This window comes from Quercus lobata, chromosome 2 (assembly GCF_001633185.2).
Source record: "Quercus lobata isolate SW786 chromosome 2, ValleyOak3.0 Primary Assembly, whole genome shotgun sequence".
In the NCBI taxonomy this organism is placed as follows: domain Eukaryota; kingdom Viridiplantae; phylum Streptophyta; class Magnoliopsida; order Fagales; family Fagaceae; genus Quercus; species Quercus lobata.
The window spans coordinates 66,380,326-66,402,922 of record NC_044905.1 but is presented as its reverse complement, the minus strand read 5'-3'; the positions used below and the strand labels follow the sequence as shown (position 1 = coordinate 66,402,922).

Sequence of the window (22,597 nt, the reverse complement as noted above, 5' to 3'; positions counted from 1 at the left end):
TAAAAAAAAGGTTGAAAATTGTACAATACTATAAAGATTTCTTTTGTCAATAGCAATGAATCTTACAGTGCAATGTAATTTAAGAAATTTCAATATATATATAATGGAATAATTAGATTTTATTCTCCTTCATTCTCTCTCTAACAAACATTGATCCAGAGGCAATAACAAAGATGGACAATAGAGAAGCAAAACCCGAAGATCCAGCCAAGAACATGTTGGGAAAAAATTCTAATCCCCTCAATGTCTATGTGTGAATTAAAATTAATGACTACCAAGTAATAGCAATATTATGGAAACGGAAAAATTTCAGCAAGCACCACATAAATACAACCACACAAGGACACCAAATCTTACGTTGAAAACCTCCAGTGTAAAGGGAAAAACCATAGGACAGCTCCGAAAAATATCCACTATGAAATAGAGATTACAATTATCAAGTTTAGCAGTCCACAATAAATTGGATATACAACAAATAAATCTCAAAGAGTAAATACAATCTCACCACAAAGCCATTAGGAAAATCTTCCTTTGAATACTCCAACTCTCCATGGTTGTAGCACTCAAAAACTCCATGAAAACTCCACCAATTTATCTTCCTTGTGTGTAACTTGAGTAAAGAAAAATATCTCCTTTTTCTTTTTCACTTTCTCACACTCACACTCTCTATCTCTTCATTTGAACTGCACCACTCAAGCTGAAGCACTCTTTTTCTCTGTGTCTTGTTCTCTTTGAAACTCACACACAAAATGTCCGAATGGCTCTCTGTTTTCTTTAGCTTCCCACAAGACCGAATGGCTTTAGTTTCTTTTTTTCTTTTTTTCTTTTCCTTCAGTATGTCCCACACGCCTTGCATCACTTCTCAAAAAAGAGAAGTCAGACCTGTCCCATGCTTTGGTCATTTCTCAATAAATGAAAGAGTTAGCTTTGAAGACTTTTGGAAATTTGCAGGTGTGATTGGAAATTTGAAGAAGGACTTGTTCAAGTCATTTGATATGAAAGACTTGGGTCAAGCAAGACAAATTTTGGGTATGTAGATTCTGCACGACAGGAAAGCCAAGAAGCTATGGTTATCACAAGAGAAGTATATTGAGTGGGTTCTTGAAAGGTTTAATATGAAGCATGCCAAGTCAGTCAATACACCTCTTGGTGCTCATTTCAAGCTAAGAAAGAAATCTTGTTCTTCATCTAAGAAAAAGAAAAAAGACATAGCATCAACTATTTATTCCTTAGCAGTTGGGAGTTTGATGTATGTTATGGTTTGCACACAACCAGATATTGCTCATGCAGTTGGTGTTGTGAGCAGGTTCATGGTTAATCCTGGTATAGATCACTGGGAAGCAATGAAGTGGATTTTCAGGTATTTTGAGCGGTAGCTCTAAATTGTGCTTGATTTTTTGGTGATTCTAAACTAGTTTTGGAGGGTTATGTAGATGTAGATTGGACAGGTGACCTTGATGGTAGGAAATCTACATTGGGGTATTTATTTACTTTTGCAGGGGGAGCTGTATCATGGCAGTCAAGATTGCAGAAGTGTGTTGCCTTATCTACAACTGAAGTTGAGTATATTACAAGAAATGAAATAGGTAAAGAGATGCTTTGGTTGAAACAGTTTCTCCAAGAATTAGGTTTGAAGCAAGATGGGTATATAGTTAATTGTGATAGTTAGAGTGCTATAGACTTGAGCAAGAATTCTATGTACCATTCACGCTCGAAGCACATTGAGGTGAGATACCATTGGTTGAGACTAGTTGTTAAACAACAATCATTTGAATTAAAGAAGATTCACAGAGATGAAAATCCAGCTGACATGTTGACCAAGGTTGTGTCTAGAGAAAAGCTAAAGCTTTGTGTCAGGTTGGCTGGCATGAATTCTAATTGAAGACTTGGGTTGAAGATCTCCTCCATAGTGTGCTGGAGGGGGAGATTGTTAGGTGCACGTGACACCTTTTGCATTCCAGCACACACATTTGTCAAAGCTCATTTAAAAATATTAATTGGCCACAATAAATGTGATTTAAAAGTAATTAAATATTTTTTTTTAAGATCAAACTGAATTAAATATCATTACATAAAATAATTAATTTAGTTAAAAATGAAAGGTTTTTTTTTTTTTTAAAGGTTTTTTATATTGTAATATGATTTTATTTTCATATTGATAATTTGACATTCAAAGTCGATGAAAATGAATGGTCAGATATGATAAATAAGAGTATTAAATACTCAATATTTGTATCGTACCATTAATTTACAATTAAGTGTATTTATAATTTTTCTCAAAAAAAAAAAAGTGTATTGATAATTTTCTCAAAAAAAAAAAAGTGTATTGATAATTTAATACATGTATGTTATGTACAAATTCCTGCTTATTATGTGGTATTATTTATTTTATTTTAAAATATATAGGATAATTGTAGTATAGGTTTAAAATTGTACAATTTTCTATAAAAAAAAAAGGTTGAAAATTGTACAATATTATACAGATTTCTTTTGTCAATAGCAATGAATCTTACAGTGCAATGTAATTTAAGAATTTTCAATATATATATATATATATATATATAAAATGGAATAATTAGATTTTATTCCCCTGCATTCTCTTTCTAACACACATTGATTCAGAGGCAATAACGAAGATGGACAACAGAGAAGCGAAACCCGAAGATCCAGCCAAGAACAGTACCCAAATAGAACCAACGAGTTAAAACTCAAACCCCTCATAATATCTCCATTTCGGTTCCTTTGTTTGTGATTAAATCCTCATCTCTATAGACTATACACAATCACTGAATCACACGCACACAGAAAATTCACGACACCAAGTACTATTCACACATCCTTACAGAAAGTTTCAAATACAGGACGCTCTAATTACTAAAGTACAATTTTCTGTCACTCATTCATGATTCATGCTTCTATTTGATTTTAAAGTGAGCTTATATTCATATTATGTTTCTGGTAATAAAGCGTTTACTAGGCATTTGTGATGAAATTCATTTGTTGTTGTTTCGACTTTTAGATTCGCTTTGTTTTGGCTTTAATATATGTTTCATCGTTACGACACGAAGAATTTGATTTGATTTGCTTTGTGTTTGTGGTAAATTCTTTTGATGAATAGGAATGACTCTTTTTTCAAGTTCAATATTAGGTAACTTTTTTTCCCCTCAAGATAAAAAAAAAAAAATAAAAAAAAAAGAAAAAAAAAAAAGAAAAAGATTAGGTAACTTTTACTTGAGTCTTTTACTGCTGCTCTAACGTGCTTAATGTGATTGTTTTATAATGAAAATGTTTTTTTTTTTTTTTTTTTAATAAATGTTCGAGATGTGTTTTTAATTTGAAATAATAGATATAGACATTATCTTGCTATTCTGGACTGAGAAGTGTGAAATTGGAGGCAAAAAATAAGGATAAGTGATGATGCGAATTTGATCAGGGTGCCAAAAGGTTCTTTTTTTTTTTTTTTTTTTTTTTTTTTTTTTTTTTTTTTTTTTTTTTTTTTTTGAGAAAAAGGTGCCGAAAGGTTCTTAAAAGCCTTGTTGTGGTTGATATTTTCTTTTGTCAATGTACTTCTCTCTCTAAATGAAATAGTAGGGCCTTACTTTGTTCAAATTTCTGTGTTTCTTTTTTGATGTGCTACTTTATGGTATTTGATATCGTGCATTTTTAGGATTTCTGTCTGTGTTTCTTTTGTTATATACTACTTTATTGTATTTGATATCGTGCATTTTATGGGATTTCTGTTCTTTTTTGGGTGCAAATCAGGGGACCTGGGTAGTGAGCTGTTTGATTTGAATGGGCTTGAATTTTTATTATATTAGCTTATTATCTTCTGTACTAACAAGTTCGGATTTATAACCATCTCATATCAAATGTGGTGGCCTTTATTACAAACCTTTGATCTGGTTTAATGCAAGTTTTGGTGAGCAACAAATCTATATATATATATATATATATGTTTTTGTTTTTTAGAAACGAACACACACACAAGGGAGAGACAAAAAAATTCTAACACATAAATTTTCTTTTATTATGAAGTTGTGATTTTCCTAACAAAGTGGAGGTAAATTTACTTTTTTTTTTTTTTTTTTTGAGAAACCAGTCTGTGAGAAGACTGGGCTTTTATTCAGGAAAACAAACCTCAATGAATGTCAAAAGCTACAAGAGAAACAATGTCATCAGGAAGGGAAACAGTCCAAACCCGAGACTCTCTAGAGAACTCGGCTTTTTTGGCTAGAGCATCTGCTACAACGTTGCAGTGCCTAGTATTAAAAATAAAATCATGAGAAGAAATTGCAGCAACTTGGGTACGAATATCCTCAATAATGTGACCATAAGATAAGTAATCCAACGTTTCTTGTGAGATAGCTTGAATCACTTGGAGAGAGTTACCTTCGAACACAACATCCTGAAGTCCTAGCTCCACCGCAAACTGCACCGCTCTACGACAGGCAAGGGCTTCTAACTCCACGACTGACTGCGTTGCAGGAACTGACATGGATAATGCACCAACGACTTCACCACGCCAGTCCCGGATGATCACGCCTATCCCTGCATGGTTGGAATTCTTGAAGACTGCGGCATCGAAGTTGGCTTTGAACGAGCTTTCATCTGGTGGCTGCCATTACTGGGGCGAAGGATGGTCCATGGCAACTGGAGTCTGGTCAAGGGTGTCCAGGAATTCTTGAAGATAGCTTCCAGCCAGGGAACTAATATGGTTGATGGGCTGGACTGTGAGATTGAGCCTCAATGCATTGCGACGATTCCACAACATCCAGGCAATGGTGATGAAGATTTCGGACCTATAGTCTTCCTTAACCTGCATAAATCTATCAAGAAGACCTTGGAAGCTTGATGTATGAGTATTAGCGCAGGGCTGAGACCAGGACAGTGGACTCCAAACCGGTTCAAGTGTTGAGCAAGACCAAAGAGCATGAAGAGTGTCCTCGGGCTGGGCTTGGCATGCGCTGCAGATTTCATTTGTGGCAATGTGTCTCCGGACTAGATTTGACAAAGTTGGCAAGGCATCATTACAAGCACGCCAGGCAAAGTGCTTAAGTTTATTTGGAACTCTAAGCTGCCACAACTTCCTCCAAAACTGTCTCTGGTTCACCGGCGAGGATGTACCTGCATGATTAGTAGCATTGCGAGTAACAAGAAGCTTATAGGCACTCTTGGTTGTAAACATATCGGTGGGAGTAAGGCTCCATATAATGCGGTCAGGCGGAAGTCTTGTGCTTAGAGGCATGCCGCAAATGACAGAGGCTTCATGAGGGAGAAAGATCTGGTTTACCAGTGTTGAATTCCACCCTCTCAGATCTGAATCAATGAGGGAACTCACTTTGGCTCCTGGTGCAACTGTGGGCAGTGGTGATATGATCGATCTGTTTGTTTTAACCGGTAGCCACTTGTCCTCCTTTATTCTTACAGAATGCCCATTCCCAATCCTCCAAACCATCCCTTCCCGAATCACATCTCTAGCACCTATAATGCTCTTCCATGCATAGGACCCTAAGGTAGAATCCTTAGCTTCAAGTATTGAACAGTCCGGAAAGAAACGAGCTTTGAAGACTCTATGACATAGCAAGTCTGGATTATTAATCATGCGCCACACCTGCTTTGCCAACAAAGAATCATTAAATTTTTCAATGTCTTTAAATCCCATCCCTCCCTTCTCCTTATCTTCACACAGTCTCTCCCACTTAACCCAATGGACTTTTCTATTTTCCCCACTATACCCCCACCAGAATTTTCGAATGAGAGTCTCCAATTCCTTTATCAAGCCTTTGGGGAGCTTAAAGCAGCTCATAGTGTAAGTGGGAATCGCCTGAATGACAGATTTGATTAACACCTCTCTACCAGCTTGTGAAAGGAGTTTCTCCTTCCAACCTTGAAGTTTCCTCCAAACCCTTTCTTTGATATAGGTAAAGCTTTATTTTTTGGCACGCCCCACCAAAGCTGGCAACCCCAAATATTTTTCATACTGACGGATAGCTGGCACACCTAAGAGGTGTTGAATCTGATGTTGCATGTCAGGGTGGGTGTTGGTACTGAAGAAGATGTTTGTTTTTTCCCTGTTTATATTTTGCCCGGAGCCTTTTTCATAGACTGAAAGCAAATCAAGGATCCTCTGGCATTCCTCCACTCTTGCTCGACAAAAGAGGACACTATCATCTGCAAAAAATAGATGAGAAACTCGTGGACCATTTCTGCAAATAGATACCCCTCTGATGTCCCCATTATTTTCAGCTTTTTTTATCAGGCCCTGCAAACCCATAGCACAAAGGAGAAACAAGTAGGGTGATAGTGGGTCACCCTGTCTAAGCCCCCTGGTAGGTTTAATGTGACCCACCGGTTGGCCATTGAGAAGGACAGAATAGGAGACAGTGCTCATGCAAGATGATATGAGGGAGATCAACCTACTCGGGAAGCCTAAGTGTTCCATAACCTTCACCAAAAAAACCCATTCCACCCGGTCATAAGCCTTGCTCATGTCCAATTTTAGAGCCATGAATCCCAATCTACCTTGGGTTTTTCGTTTAAGGTAGTGCAAGGTTTCAAATGCCACAAGGACATTATCAGTGATAAGTCTACCCGAGAGAAAAGCACTTTGAGAATCATCAATTACATGGGTTAGAATTTTTTTCAGGCGGTTGACCACCACCTTGGCAATTAATTTGTAAACAACGTTACACAAACTAATTGGTCTAAATTCTGCTACTCTTTTCGGATTTTTAACTTTAGGGATCAATGCAATGAAGGTGGAATTAAGAGACTCATGGACCATACCCGAATTTAAAGCATTAAGAACAATAGAGATAACATCCTCACCAACAATGTGCCAATAAGTTTTGTAAAATATGGGGGACATACCGTCAGGCCCAGGAGCAGTGAGTGGGGCCATTTGTTTAAGAGCAAGGAGCACTTCTTCAGCTTGGTATTCACGGCTTAAGGAGGCACTCATTTCAGCTGTGATCACTGGTTGCAAGCCCGCAAGAATTTCCTCAAACTGACTTGGGTTGGATGAAGTAAACATATTTTGAAAATAGTCTTCCACCACTCTTCCCAAATCTTCTTCCTCATCAACCCATTGGCCGGCCTCATCTTCCAAGCCCAAAATAAGATTACGTTTATTTCTTTGGGTAGCTCTACAGTGAAAATAGCTAGTGTTTCTATCACCTTCCTTCAACCAAGCTGTACGTGAACGCTGCTTCCACATGCATTCTTCCTTGCTTTTCAGTTGCTCAATTTCAATTCGAAGCAAATACACACGGGTAGGATCTGAAACATACCCACCTGATTCCTCCACTACCTTCAGTTCCTTCAGTTTTTTGGCTAGGGAATTACGGACATGACCAAAAGATTGACGGTTCCAAGTTTTCAGACTACCTTGGACAGATTCGAGCTTATTATTAAACCCCCAAACCGAGGTTGCAAGCCTTACCGTACCCCAAGAATCTTGGATTACCTGTTCGCATGAATCATCCTTGACCCACATGGCCTCAAATCTGAAAGGCCTGCCCCGCCTATAGAAACGTTTCAATTCTGAATCTGTGCATAGTAAAATAGGCTTGTGGTCTGAATGAAAAGCATCCAAATGATGGATTCGGGAAGTAGGGAACCTCAACATCCATTCCACTGTAGCAACACCTCTATCTAAGCGGATCCATACATTGTGCGCCCCAGGTCTCCTATTGCACCATGTAAATGGGTAGCCATTGAAACCCAAGTCCTTCAATCTACAATCATCCAAGGCATCTCTAAATAGTTGCATCTGTCTTTCAGGTCGATCAAGCCAGCCAAGTTTCTCCTCACCCAACAATATTTCATTAAAGTCGCCCATACAAAGCCAAGGAAGAGAGAAGCGACTATTTAAAGCACGAAGCAAAGACCAGGAGTTTTCCCGGCTAGCGGTGTCAGGGTCTCCATAGAAACCCGTAAACCACCAGGCGTCATCAACTCCATGGTCCACAATAGCATCAATGTGATTCCCAGAAAAAGACTGGACATCCACAGAACAATCTGCCTTCCAAAGTAAAGCCAAACCACCACCTGTGTTTACATGAGGAACAATAAAAATGTTAGCAAACTGCAGTTTTCTACCAATTCTTTCCATAGTATTTTTTTCAACTTTGGTTTCCATCAGGAAAACCATTTTGGGATCTTTTTTGCTCACCAACGTGGCAAGCTCTTCTTCTGTCTGTGGGTTCCCAAGCCCACGACAGTTCCAGCTAAGTCAACTCATTGAGATTGGTGGGACTGGACACCAGTCTCCACCTGAAAATTTTCCTGCTCAAACCACTCACACCCTATCCTTCGCTTCTTTTTGGACCCCTGATCATCTTCTGGTTCCAACCCCGATCTTCTATCTGTACTACCCTCTGGTGGAATAGCCTGTTGTTTTGTGTTAACCTCACGGGCAAGCCTTTTGAAAGACTTAAGTGAGTTAGGTGTGGGCTGTGTGCCAACTACATTGGTGCACTCACGTAGGGGGGGACGTGCTAGCATGGATTGTGCATGGCTTTTTGTGAGGTCCACCACCTCTTTAGCTTTTAAGCCAATATTCACTTCAGCACCTTTGCCCATGCATTTGTCCATGCAAAGCCCTTGAATACTCTTAGTCAAACCATCCGTACCTCCCATGTCACCCACATTACAATTGTTAAATTCTTCATTGACCCCACTAGATTCCACATGTTGAATATTAATTGCTTGAGTCTCCTCCATAACCACTTCCCTCATGAACTCACGCACATTCACAGCAACCGAAGTGTGCTTCGTTGTTGAGGAGTTTGTGCCAAAAGCTTGGGCTGAGGCAGAAGCTCCTTTACTACCCGTTTTCCTCCACCAAGGAGCCTGAGTGCGAGCAGAACCCTGAATAACAGTTACAGTCTTTCGTGTAGGTCGTATCATATCAGCCCTCATCCATTCTCCAAATTGTTGATTTTCCTTTTTCAGATTTTCCTTACCTCTAATCCACAGTTCACAATCCCTTTCGACATGAGAAAGTCGACCGCACCAATAGCAAAAATTTGGCAGACGTTCATATTTGAGTCCTACCCAACCTATCTGTTTGCCCTCATACCATAACTTTCTACACCTCGGCAGTGGTTTCGAGATGTCAATGGAGATACGCACCCTCAAAAATTCACCTCCGTTACCATCATCTTCAGGATCCGCAACCTCAATGACCTTACCAATAGTATTACCAACGGCTTCCCCTGTGGCTTGGTTCAAGCTCTTCTCGGGAATATTATGGAATTGCACCCAAAATATAGCCCGTAAGAACTCCAAAGATGAGATTTCTTCCACTGTTGAGACCCTCTCAAAAATCACTATGTGTTTGTCGAAAGTCCACGGTTCATACTCCAACACCCGTTCGCGATCTAAGTTATCCTCAAATTCAAACAAAAGAATATTATCTCCAATATCCCGTATCTTGAGTTCACCCACCGGTTTCCACAGGGGTTTAAAAGTGCGAGCAACAGAGTCTACATTCACCGTTCTTTTTGTGAAGAAACGTCCTGCTAGTCGGTGAACGCTCTCCACCACCGGTTGTGGGGCTTCCACCCCATGCTCCTCATCTTCATCCAGAGTAAAGCGCGACCATAAACTATCCAGACCAGCCATGGTTAGATGCAATGAGATGAAAAAGAGCAGAACCTCTTAACCCTCGTAGACCTCTAATGGAAACGTGAATAGAACAGACCACCTAACAGCCAAAGAAACAAACCAACCTACCAGACGCTGGAGCGGCTAGAGGGGACAAAAACCTAAACACAGTAAGGGACGATATTCTACAGGCGGCGTAGGAAACCCTAGCAGCCAGAGAAACCAAGAAAATAACCCGGAGGTAAATTTACTTGGCATTGTTAAACTTGCAACAAATAAATTAATAAATTGTCTTTGATTATGAAGTTATGATTTTCCTAACAAAGTGGAGGTAACTTTATTTGTCATTGTTGTGGATTGTGAAAACAAAAATTATTGTGGTTAATATGCAATCACAGTGGGAATGAGGGAGTGCGGAGTGCCACAAATATAATTACATTTTGGTTATCCCATCACAAATAGAGGCCTATATAAGAAAAATTTAGAGAGCAATGAAAGAAAATAAACATACCTCTAACCATAGTTGTTTAAATGTTTTAGGAAAAGAAAGATTCACTACAAGATATAGTGAATAGATAAAATAGGTCTTCTAGTCTGTAGCCTTTACCTCACGTATATCCTTTTGATGGAGACACAGACTATATATATAGGAAGAAAATAAACATACCTCTAATCATAGTTGTTTAAATGTTTTAGGAAAAGAAAGATTCACTACAAGATATAGTGTATAGATAAAATAGGTCTTCTAGTCTATAGCCTTTACCTCACATATATCCATTTAATGGAGACAGACTATATATATAGGCTAGACTATGGACTCTTTGGTTTAAGATTTAATTCTTCTTCCATCAAGGTGTTTAACTAATTGTAACTCCTTGGTATTTACTCACTATAGGAGTTATACCAATTGAGAGTTGCCTATAGAATGTTACACCTAACATATAACTTCCGTACATAGAAAACTTAAAAACATGAGTTTTTCATCTATCACTCAAATGTGGGCCACATAAATTGCCCTAAAGGAGATATAATTTTACATTCTCCCACTTGACCCACATGACATTTAAATGACTTGATAAGTGATATTCAGTTTAACATGACCATGATATTACCTATGTCAACTACTTGTGAAATACCTTCACTCAAATAAAGAATTTAATACATGAATTATAGCGGTCATAACTTTAATTATAATGAATATTTCCTTTCATGTATTACAATGTAATGTAATCCTTTATTATTATAATTGAGGTGATTACATGGAAGGAAGTACTCTTTATAATTTAGGCTACTATATCATAATTCAAGTATTGGATTCTTTATTTGAGTAGAAGCATTTCACAACTAGTTGACATGGGTAATATCATTGCTATATTAAAGTGAATATCACTTCTTATGTTATTTAAATGTCATGTGGGCCAAGCGGGAGAATGAAAGATTATATCTCATTTAGGAGAATTTATGTGGTCAGCATTTGAAAGATAGATGAAAAACTCATGTCTTTAAGTTTTCTATTTGTGAAAGTTATGTGTTAAGTGTAACATTCTATAGGTATCCCTCAATTGGTATAACTCTTATGGTGAGTAAACACCATAGAGTTGCAATTGTTTAAACTCCTTGATGGAAGAAGAGTTAAATCTTAAACTAAAAGGGTCCCTAATTTAGCCTATATATATGGTCTGTGTCTCCATAAAAAAGATATATGTGAGGTAAAAGTTATAGACTATAAGAACTCTTTTATCTATACTCTACCTTATAGTGAGTTTTGTTTTCTCTAAAACACCTAAAAACAATTATAGCTAGAGGTATATTTATTTTAACCAAGGTATGTTTATTTACTTCCGCTACAAGATAGTGTATAGTAGAAAAGGTCTTCTAGTCTATGACCTTTACCTCATATATATCCTTTTGATAGAGACAAATGCTATATAATTTTAAAGGGTTAAGCAGCTCCTTTATATTTATAAAGATTCCCTTCTCCTCTTAATTCATCTTCTTGTAATTTAAGCATGAAGTTTACAAATGCAGCGGGGACCCAAGAATTTTACAACTCTCTTGAAAGAACTAAATCTACAGGGATCCCACAAGGGTCAGAAGGTGCAAGTTTACATGAAGCCAAACGCTACCTCAACCAGTTTGGGTACTTAAAGTACGAAGATTCAAACAACCTTGAAAATGATGAGGCCTTGGAGCTCGCCATTAAAACGTACCAGACATTTTATCAATTGGAGGTTACTGGGAAGCTTGACTCCAACACCGTCAAGCAAATGACAATTCCGCATTGTGGATTACCTGATTTTTATTAATGGTAAATTGGTAATCTAGAAGACTAGAACATCCCCAGTTTGCATCTTTTGCCTGTAATCTTAAATTATAGTCGCTCTAGTTAAATGCTCAAAGACTAGTTACACCAAACTATATTAACCTTTGCAATAATGCTACATAAGCCTATAAAGACAAAATATTTTACCATAAATTATATAACTGCTGATCAGTTAACAAGCTATTATCAATTCTCATATAGTTCCATTAGTAAGACACTGACACAACTTTATCATTTACGATTAATACAATATCTCATCAACAATTAAGAAGTATGTTGTGATCTTAAGCTTATTATAATAGTTATTTTTCTCTATTTTGAGAATATTATATATATATATATATATATAATTAAACCTATTGGTCAAACACCTTAATATTGATTATTGAACGCATTATGATTTATGATTAAAATTGCTTTACTATTTGTGTTTAAATCCCATAAATTGACACTACTGTAAATGTAAAACGCATTAACCCCTTTCTTGCTTTATCCATTATCTGTAATCATGCGTGGGAAGGACTGAGAATGGTCGGGTCGGGTTTTGTGGCCCAAAAATCTGCTCACTCGCAGGGCTTGGGCTAGGTCGAGTCTCAGGCGGATTTTTAGGAATTGGGTTAGGTCCTTTTTTTTTTTTTTTAGGTTAATAATATTTTTTTATATTTTTTTTATATATAGATATAATTACAATAAGCTAGCACGAGCCAATTCAGCTACAAAGGTGCAATTCATATTCTTTTTGCATTTTTATTTGTACTGCTTGCTTAATAATGGTAGTTTCTAAATGTTGACAATTGAAATGACCAAATATGGTAGTTTTTATTTTGTGTTTCCAAATCGAATGGGTTTAGTCAATGTTTGGATTTTAAATCTGATTTCTAAAAATCAATTTGGAAAATGCAAATGCTTTAATGAGGTGACTAAAGATAGGATCTTTCCATTGGAATTAAACTCTTAAATTTAAATTTAAGTTGACAATTCTATTAGGAAAGTTTTAAATGGGTTAGAATTAAACACTTAAATTCAAATTTAAGTTGATATTTCTATTAGGAAAGTTTTTAATGAGTTGGAATTAAACTCTTAAATTCAAATTTAAGTCAATATTTCTATTAGGAATTCTTTTAATGAGTTGCAATTAAACTCTTAAACTCATATTTAAGTTGTAATTTCTAGTAGGAAAGTTTTTCAAGTAATGCTACTATCACAAATTATTTTACAATATTTTTACAAAATACTGATGTAGCCAACCTCTTATTAGTTTTCATCTAGGCCTATCATTAATATCACATTTTCATTTACTAATAATCACTCATCACATCAACAGTTTGTAATTTTTTGTAAAATAGTTTGTATCTTTAGCATTATTCAAGTTTTTAATGAGTGATTGAATTTTTACCCAAATAGTTTTTTTTTGAATGAGCTGTCAATGGTTTGCAGTTAGAGATTTTGCTATTTATATTGAAATGAATAAATTTTAAAACAAATTTAAATTTAAATTTAATGATGTTAATGTAGTAAGTCCAAACTAGGGAACCAATGGTAATTATAGAATACTTCCGGCATACTGTAAATGCATATTACCTTTTCTTAAATAATAATGAGTCCCATTAATTATATTCATGGAGGCAAATTACAACTTACCCACCTATGGTTTGACCAAAATTTAAGTTGTTTACTTATGGTTTGAAATTTGACACTTTACTAACCTGAGATTTAACCAAAATTTAAGTTGGCTACTTGTGGTTTAAAATCTCATGATGTAATTGTTCCGCTGGATTATTTTTTATCTTATTTGATCTTTTATTTTTATGTTTTTTGTGTTTTTGGAGGGAAGAGACATAGAAGTAGAGCAAAATTACATATCTAGCCCAATTTTTAACAGAGATGAGATACAAAACTCTAATTGAGCTAACCTCAGATGGATAAAATGTTAAATTTTAAACCACTGGTAGATAATTTAAATTTCGGTCAAACCATAGGTGGATAAGTTGTAATTTGCCTTATTTATGGTAGAATCCACAATTCATGTAAAATAATATGTATTTATGATACTCCCAAAGTATTAAATAATATTCTAAAAAAAAATACCACTATAAGTCAATTTATGACTAAATGGTTATGCTTAGGTCTAAGCACAACCATTTAGGGCATGTTTGGTACACTGAATGAGGATTACAATAGGAATTGTAATCTTTATTACAGGGAATAAAGTGCGTTGTAATAAAATAACTAAATATATTCATAAGTTTGGTTGTGAATTGTAATATTAGAATACAACTTAAAGATATATTTTAGGAAATATCTTTCTCATACAATTATATTTTCTTAAAAATTATATTTTTTAAATTTGAGAGAGAGATGAGTTATTTTTTTATTTTTATAATTATAACGTATATATGGAAAGTTTGTTAATTTGGTAATATATTGATTTTAGAAATTATTGTATCTATATAGGTAATTGGTTAGCTAATACTCCAAGCACAATCATTTAGGGCACGTTTCGTACACTAAATAATAATTATAATAGGAATTGTAATATTTAGTACAGGGAATAAAATGCGCAGTAATAGAATAACTAAATATATTCTTAAGTTTGGTTGTGAATTGTAACATTAGAATACAACTTAAAATTTATTTTAGAAAATATCTTACTTACACAATTATATTTTCTTAAAAATTATATTTTTTTTAAATTTGAGAGAAAGATGAGTTATTTATTTATTTTTTAAAATTATTACGTATATATAGAAAAATTTTTAATTTGAAAATATATTGATTTCAGAAATTATTACGTCTATTAAAAAATATAATTATTACAATCATTTTATAGAAAAATATTTACTCCTTATTTTAAAGAATAATTATTGCGCCTATCAAGGCCTGGCGGGTCCCTGCTCATAGTCATCTACGGAGGGAGTAGTATATAAACATACCAACTACATTCTAGTTTCCCATAACCAATACAGACCTACACAACTTATACTACGGTCAGAGAGTGCAAGGCTTACGTGAAGTCAAGCACTATCTCAACAAGTACGGATACTTAAACTACGAAGATTCAAACAACTTTGAAGAGGATGAGTTTGATGAAGCCTAGGAGGTCGCCATCAAAACATACCAGACATTTTTTCATTTGAAGGTTACAGGAAAGCTTGACACCGATACCATCAAAAAGATGTCAATGCCGCGTTGTGGAGTTGCTGATATTATCAATGGTAGTCTAACTCATCCACAATTTTCATTTTTTCGTGGTGAACCAAAATGGCCATATTATAAACGTCACCTCCAATACGCGATTGTATCCAGTGCTATACCTAATGTGAATTTGACCGAAGTAAAAAAAGCTTGCTCACTTGCTTTCGGAGTGGGCGAGATTCTCTGATTTCCGTTTTGAATTCACAGATTATGTTGGACAGGCTGACCTTATTTTAGGATTTTACAGAGGTGAACATGGTGACGGTAGTGCTTTCGATGGGCCTGGTGGCGCTTTAGCTCATGCGTTTCCTCCAACAACTGGCAGGTTGCATTTTGATGCAGATGAGATTTGGTCCGACAGTTCTTATCGCGTTCGTTCAAATCAAGTTGACCTGGTGGGCATTGCAATGCATGAGATAGGGCACCTTCTTGGACTTGATCATAGTCGTGATGAACTAGCCATTATGTTTCCCGGTATTGCTAAAGGACAATTTAAGAGGAGTTTGAGCTTTGATGATAGGGACGGTTTATTTACTTTATATGCTGATAACAATATCCTCCAGTTAGGAGGTAGAGTCAACTATTATAATTTGTTTCTATGCTGAATTCAAATAATCGTGCAAAGGGAAAATAATACAGTGGCTAGCTTAAAGAATTTATTGTGCACAAGTTATGCATATGTCACCATAATATACTTCCTTTGCCACATTAATTTATCATTGCATACAACCATTTCAAGGATATTTGGTCTTCTTAAGTTGCACTATATGACTTGTCTGATTATAAACTCTTTACCATGATTTATATTTAAGAAAAATTAGAATGCTAGCTACATAAATAAAATAAAATAAAATAAATACAAATAGAAATGAATTAGTATGGAAAATTCATTAAGGTTGTCCACCTTAAGTCACTAGCAAGCCATCAAAGAAAGATAATTAACCGCTTATGCACATTCAATGACGACGATTACTCAAATAAGGCTCACCTAGGTCACCTATAAAAGGGACAATTCACCTCACTTGCTAATATATAGAAAATACTACAAAAATACAATCTATACACAACATATATGGGTTGATACCGACTCCAACATTGGAGTCTCCTCCATTGAGGCTCACCTAGGTGGTCTCTTCTATTTAGCTTTTTATTCTGGAAAATCTAAAAAGTTTGTCAAAGGCTTTGAATTGGATGAGTGTTACCATTTGTGGGGAAGATTAGCCATTAAGCTCTTCCTACTAACAGAGGGTTACCTACTGCAATCAAGAGCTATGAATGTTAATGTACTAAGCTCATCCTAACAAACTTAGATCTTTAACATGATCGAAACAAGTCACACAACCGCTGATGCTCTATCATGAACAGTTTCACTCATCGCCAGTGTCGACGACAACAACGAGCTTCGCACCTCAATGCCGCCTTCAATCTGAATTGAAATTTTCTTCAAGCACACTTCTTGGGCATTTCATATCACTTAAGAGTGTCAAAATGGTGAAGGTGGAAACACCCTTTACAAACCCTTGTGGTGCTTGGTACCTTATCTAATAATCCCAATTCAATTGCCTCTATCTAGCAAGTCTAGGCTATCCATCTGTTAGAAGATGGGGGAACCCTAAAGCCCATATGTTATGACTCATGAGGCTAAAGTGGATAACAAGATGGTGGTAAGCCATTAGGCTTTACTATCAACCAGGGATGGAGCTAGGACTTGTAATTAGGTGGGGCAACTTTGGTACCGGTCGTGTACGGTGGCTTTGCCACTTAGATGTGTGTGAGTGTGTGTGTGTGTTTTTTTTTTTTTTTTCCTGACTTTGATGCATATTGTTGGGTAAGGAAAATTATTTTGTTTGAAAGTTTTTAAAAGATCGAGTTGTTTGCTTTGGGTAAAATTAGTTGATTAGACTTAATTTTTTTTTTTTTAGTTTTACTGTTTGTAATTTTTGTTGTTAGGCTAATTTTTTTGGGCTTGTATATTTTGTTTTAAAATTTAAATTTATAGATTTTTTATGCTCTTTAAAAAAAAGAAAATGCTAGAGCTACAATTTTTATTTTATTTTATTATAAATTATTGATGTGGTGAATGGTTATTGGTAAGTAAAAAAGTGGTATAGGTGGTGGGCCTAGATGCGAACCAATAAGAATTTGCTACCTCAAGAGTTTGCAAAAATATTGTAGAAAAATTTGTGGCTATAACATCACTTTTAAAAGAATTAATAATATTATTAAGGGAACAGTGTAATTTTATAGAACAAAATTGCTAAAATTAATACCTAGTATATATATTCTAATAAGGCTACCTTTGTCCCTACTATCAACCCATGCTGTCATGCCCCATGTTAATTCTTATGTCAATTGAAAGGAATCATTAAACAAACCTTTGACTAATATAGACAGAAACCAAAAAAAAAGGGGGGAGATGTTGCTTCAGTTAAAAAATAAAAACTAAGATTCCTCAAATATTCTTTACATGGTGAACTAGTCACTAGCCCGTGTGATGCACAGGAATAGCTACTGGATGAGTTTTAGGGGGAAAAAAAACCATTTATTTTTAGTTGGAGTAGTAAGCAAAATTGCATGAAATTAAAAAAAAAAAAATTGATATTGAAAGAAATAGCACAAAGTTTTATTAGTTAAGTAGAAGAAAGTAATATTGTTTTATTTATTAGTTTTTTGTGGGAAGAAATAAGAGATAGAATGTTGAGTCTCTAGTTTAATTTGTGTTTTATATATAGGTATATAAAATATATGTTATAATATATATACTAAAAGGTACCTATTGAAAGTTTATAACCCTTTATATTGGATATACCAAAAGATGCCTATTGAATGAAAATGTGATTATTGAATGAAAATGTGCTTATTGAATGAAAATGTGTGTATTGAATGAAAATGTTCCTATGTAAATAAGTATGGAATGGTGTTTGTAAATCAAGAACCTTCCAAAAACACTCTTAAAAAAAAAAAAAAAAAAAAAAAAAAACCTTCCAAAAAGCTTTATTTTTGACTTTTGCAAAAGTATACCCCTACCCATAGGACTATCCCCAGAGATTCAAGATTGAATAAGAAGACATTTTGTTAATACCTTGAACTGTTTCGAAGTTACGGCTAATTTTATATACAAATAAATATGAGAAAATTGGCCTTTGCCCTTTTTTTTTTTTAAAAAAAAAATTCAGCATTTTGTCCACTTTCCCAAACTAACTAGGGAAATGCCCCTGTTTTGAAACTCAATTTTCTTAAAATCAAGTTTCAACGTCACTATAGGTTCCTTAAAACGCCACTATAGGTATGGGGTGATCAAACTTTAAAAAAAAAAAAAAAAATTTGCATGGAACTCGAGTTCCAAAACGCCACTATAGGGTCCATAAAACGACACTATAGGGCTCCTTAAAACACCACTATAGGGCTCCATAATTTTTTTTTAATTTTTTTATTTTTAGTTTGTTATAACTTGATTGTCTAAAAATCGAGTTTCAAAACAGGGGCATTTGGGAAAGGGGGCAAAATGCTAGATTTTTTTTAAAAAAAAACAAGGGCAAAAGCCCATTTTCTCCCAAATAAATAAATAAAAATAATTATTTTTGCATTTATATAAATTAAAAGACTAAAAGCACCTATTTCCATATTTGACACTTGACAGATGCTATTAGAGCATTTACATTCAGTTTCTTTAAAAAAAATTCATTTTACCATATCAAAAACTACTTTATTATTTATACCATACCATTTTATAACACACCTAACATTCCAAACTCTATTTTTTTCCAGTTTATTTAAATATTATATTTTTACTATTTCTCTCTCTCTCTCTCTCTCTCTCTCTCTCTCTCTCTCTCTCTTTTCCTTTTCCTCTCTTTCTCCCTCTACCTCTAGGCTCCGGCCACAACTAAAAAAAGAAAAGAAAAAAAATAGAAATCCATAAACAACACACCACCACACCAAAAACCACCAAACCGGCCAAAAACCAAAAGAGCCTAGAAAAAAACACACACAACAGCCGTAATAGTTCACATCAGCTACCACAATCACAATAGCCACCACCACACCACCACCATGCCACCCACCAACACATTGCCACCCCCACGTATCCTAGCAACACCCACCGAACCATCAAACCAAAACCAAAACCAAAACCACATTAGAAAAAAAAAAAAAACCATTAGTTAAAACCAACCCAAAACCCCACATATCCCAACAAACCCATTTAAAATTAAAAAAAATAAAATAAAAAATAAAAAATCACCATTGGAGCCACCAACGAAGCCACCATTGGAGCCACCAACGAAGCCACACACACAACACCCAAGCCTAGAAGAACCACCATCAAATAACCAAGAGAAACCCACCAATGTCCACACCATAACCCCACTTGACCCATAGCTCCAAACCCACCACTTGACCCATGACCCACACAACCCACTGATCCAAACCCATGCCACCATGCCACCACCTGACCAACGATACATCAATCCACTGATCCAAACCCATCACCTAACCCATGACCCACACAACCTACTGATCCAAACCCACGCCACCATGATTTCCGATCTCTGTCGATCCAAAATCCAAAATCCATGCTAATCTCCGCCATGTCGTGACCATGCCGATTGCCATGCCGTGACCACTCCAAATCCAACCTAGCATTGGTGTAAGCTTTGAACGAGATAGAGAGATATGAGAGAAGGAGTAAGGAGGGAGGAGCTCTGAGAGAGAGAGAGAGAGAGAGAGAGAGAGAGAGAGAGAGAGAGAGAGAGAGAGAGAGAGAGGAATAAAATAAAATATTTTGGTTTACAATTGTGCTATAGTACCATCATACATTTAGGATGGCATATAGAAGACCGAATGTGAATGCTCTTAACATTGGAAATGTGCAAAAAATTGAATTACAATCAATTCATGTAGTGTGTCAAACAGGTATGGGCACGTTTAACAAAACATCACACTAAAAAAGTTAAAAAGGAAACCAGACTACACAAACATTAAACCTATTTTCTCCTATACAAAGCTAAACAAAACAGAGGTTAGAGAGACGTCTGGGCAAAGCAACATCAAGAGAAAGAAAAAGAATGAAAGCAGGCAGGATGATGTCAAGGTATTGGTATGAAAAATTTCATCTCTTTCTCACTGTATCTTATGTAACTATCTCTTCTAGCCTCTTTCTTTTTCTTTTTCTTTTCCTGACAATCAAATCCTTTGTTATCTTTCTCTTGTAGGAGTGCTCTTTTCGACACTGATCCTTCTCTTGTAGTACTGCTCCTTGTTATCCTTCTTTGTGTTCTCTTCAAGTAGTTAAGCCATTCAGTAATGGAAGTTGTGGAGATTGTGGGTTGGAGTAAATTGACCTAGGACCACCAAAGAGATGTTTCAAAATTGTGTACAGAAAAATAATTTTAGAGGGAGGGAGAGAAGAGCGTACTGAGAGAAGTGTTGTTTTGATACTTTTTATGTTTTAGTTTTTGGGTTTGGCTTACCTTTCGTTTTTTAGAGACGGTCACATCACTCACTAATTAAATAAAATGTGAAAATTAAAATCCACTACCACTTGTCATTGTATATTTAAAACAAAAAAGATATGTCTAGTAAAAAAAGTACTGAAAGTAAGCTAAATCCTTAATTTTTTTTTTTTTGTGGGATCCTATACGTAAATGTGTTTGTAACTGCTATCCAATAAGCAGAATGCCTCTCTAGTTTAGATAAGTTTCTATGACACCTATATCCACCTACTGCACATGCACCTTCTGTTATAATGCTTAATGTTAACATAACCCAATATAATTTCATGTACAAATGACACGTGCAGGTTGCCCAAATAGATGAATGAAATTGCTACGTGCCATGTTATGGGTTATCCAAAGTTAACAACTGGCATAGCCTTGGTAGAGGCTTTTGTACGTGTGTATATAAATATAAAATAACATGTCATAATCGTATTGGACTAAATTTAAAATAATCATGAGGATACATACATTATCAAGTAAATTTTTTGATAATCTTATATATATATATATATATATATATATATTTATGACACGTTATTAATTAAAATTAATTCTCCATTGAACCAACGACATTAATTGTTCATATCACATCACATGTTACTAAATTTAATTATATGAATGCATCCATCCGTTTTAGCTTGATATTTGGTTATAATTTTTGATTTGGTGGTCTGGTTGGAGATTAAGACCTATTGTTTTGAAGATTATGACATATTGTTTTGACATCATTAAGACTTCTAGATTTGTTTTACATGCTGTAAAACAAATACAAAAGTTTTATTTATACACAATATCAACATCCCAAAACATAAAACAAAATTACAAATACCTTATTAGATAAGTAATTTGACAAAGAATAAAAACATATAAGAAATTTACAATCTTGAAAACTAATTTTATAATCTATTATCAATTGTGGTTGGCTCTCAATTTCAATTTGAGAATATAGATTAAAGCTTGATTGTTTACTTATTTATACATGGTCTCTCTTATGAATATTATGTTATTGTTAAGCAACACACACTCCAAAAAATATCATAATTTATTTTGAAAAACCGTTTATTTTGGACATGAATTATTAAAATATAGGCCTAAACATTCATAATTTTATGCTAATTTCATTGATACTTTAGCTTTACTCTTTTCACATTTATGAATGTTTCTCATACATGTCTTTAATTTTAAGGGTAAATTGTAAATTACGCCCCTAGAGTTTGGGGGTGATTGGATTTTACATCCTGAAGTTTTAGAATTTGGATTTTACCCCCTGAAGTTTGGTGATGTTTGGATTTTATACTTGACGTTTCAAAATTTGAATTTTACCTCCTATATTTTAGGAGTGTTTGGATTTTACTTCCTAAAGTTTAGGGTTGTTTGGATTTTAGACTTTATAGTTTCAGAATTTGGGGGTGTAAAATTCAAACAACTCTAAACTTTAGGGGGTAAAATCCAAGTTTTGAAATGTTAGGGTATAAAATCCAAACACCCCAAACTTCAAGGGGTAAAATCCAAATTCTGAAACTTTAGGGTGTAAAATCCAATATTTCCCAAACTTTAGGGGTGCAATTTGCAATTTATACTAATTTTAAATATATGTTTTTAATTCTACAATAACCATATTATCTTGGCATTTGTTATTTAATATCTAAAAATATTTACTCACTATAGAATGCTTTAACCATTCATCTTTCAATTCATTTGCATGTAGGATCTCAATTGTTTCCTTAAATCTCACAACAAACAGTTAAATCAATATTGTTTTAATTTTATTATTTTTTTTACAAAAAATGGTTTTAAAAAATGGTTCGGATCACGAGTTGGGTCGGGTTAGGTCGAGTCATAGGTCAACCCATTCTAGCTTTGGATAAAAAATTCGGGTTCGGGTCATGTATTTTTTTGGTTGGGTCTACAAATTTTAACCTGTTTTGCCATGTCTATACTTAGCCCCCTTCCAAAATATTTACAAATTACA

General features: G+C 34.9%; 1 protein-coding gene across 1 annotated transcript; it reads left to right on the top strand.

The window, feature by feature from the left end:
* Positions 1–11,618: 11,618 nt before the first annotated feature.
* Positions 11,619–15,732, top strand: LOC115968654 (metalloendoproteinase 5-MMP-like). The gene is made up of 2 exons (XM_031088104.1): positions 11,619–11,892; positions 15,335–15,732. Exons 1-2 carry the CDS (start codon positions 11,619–11,621, stop codon positions 15,730–15,732), a joined length of 672 nt encoding a protein of 223 aa, XP_030943964.1.
* The last annotated feature ends 6,865 nt before the right edge of the window (positions 15,733–22,597 follow it).

Coding starts and splice junctions, on each gene's coding strand:
- LOC115968654 (XM_031088104.1), top strand. CDS start 11,619: ATGAAGTTTACAAATGCAGCGGGGACCCAAGAATTTTACAACTCTCTT. Junction 11,893..15,334: donor GCAAATGACAATTCCGCATT/GTGGATTACCTG, acceptor TTGAATTCACAG/ATTATGTTGGACAGGCTGAC.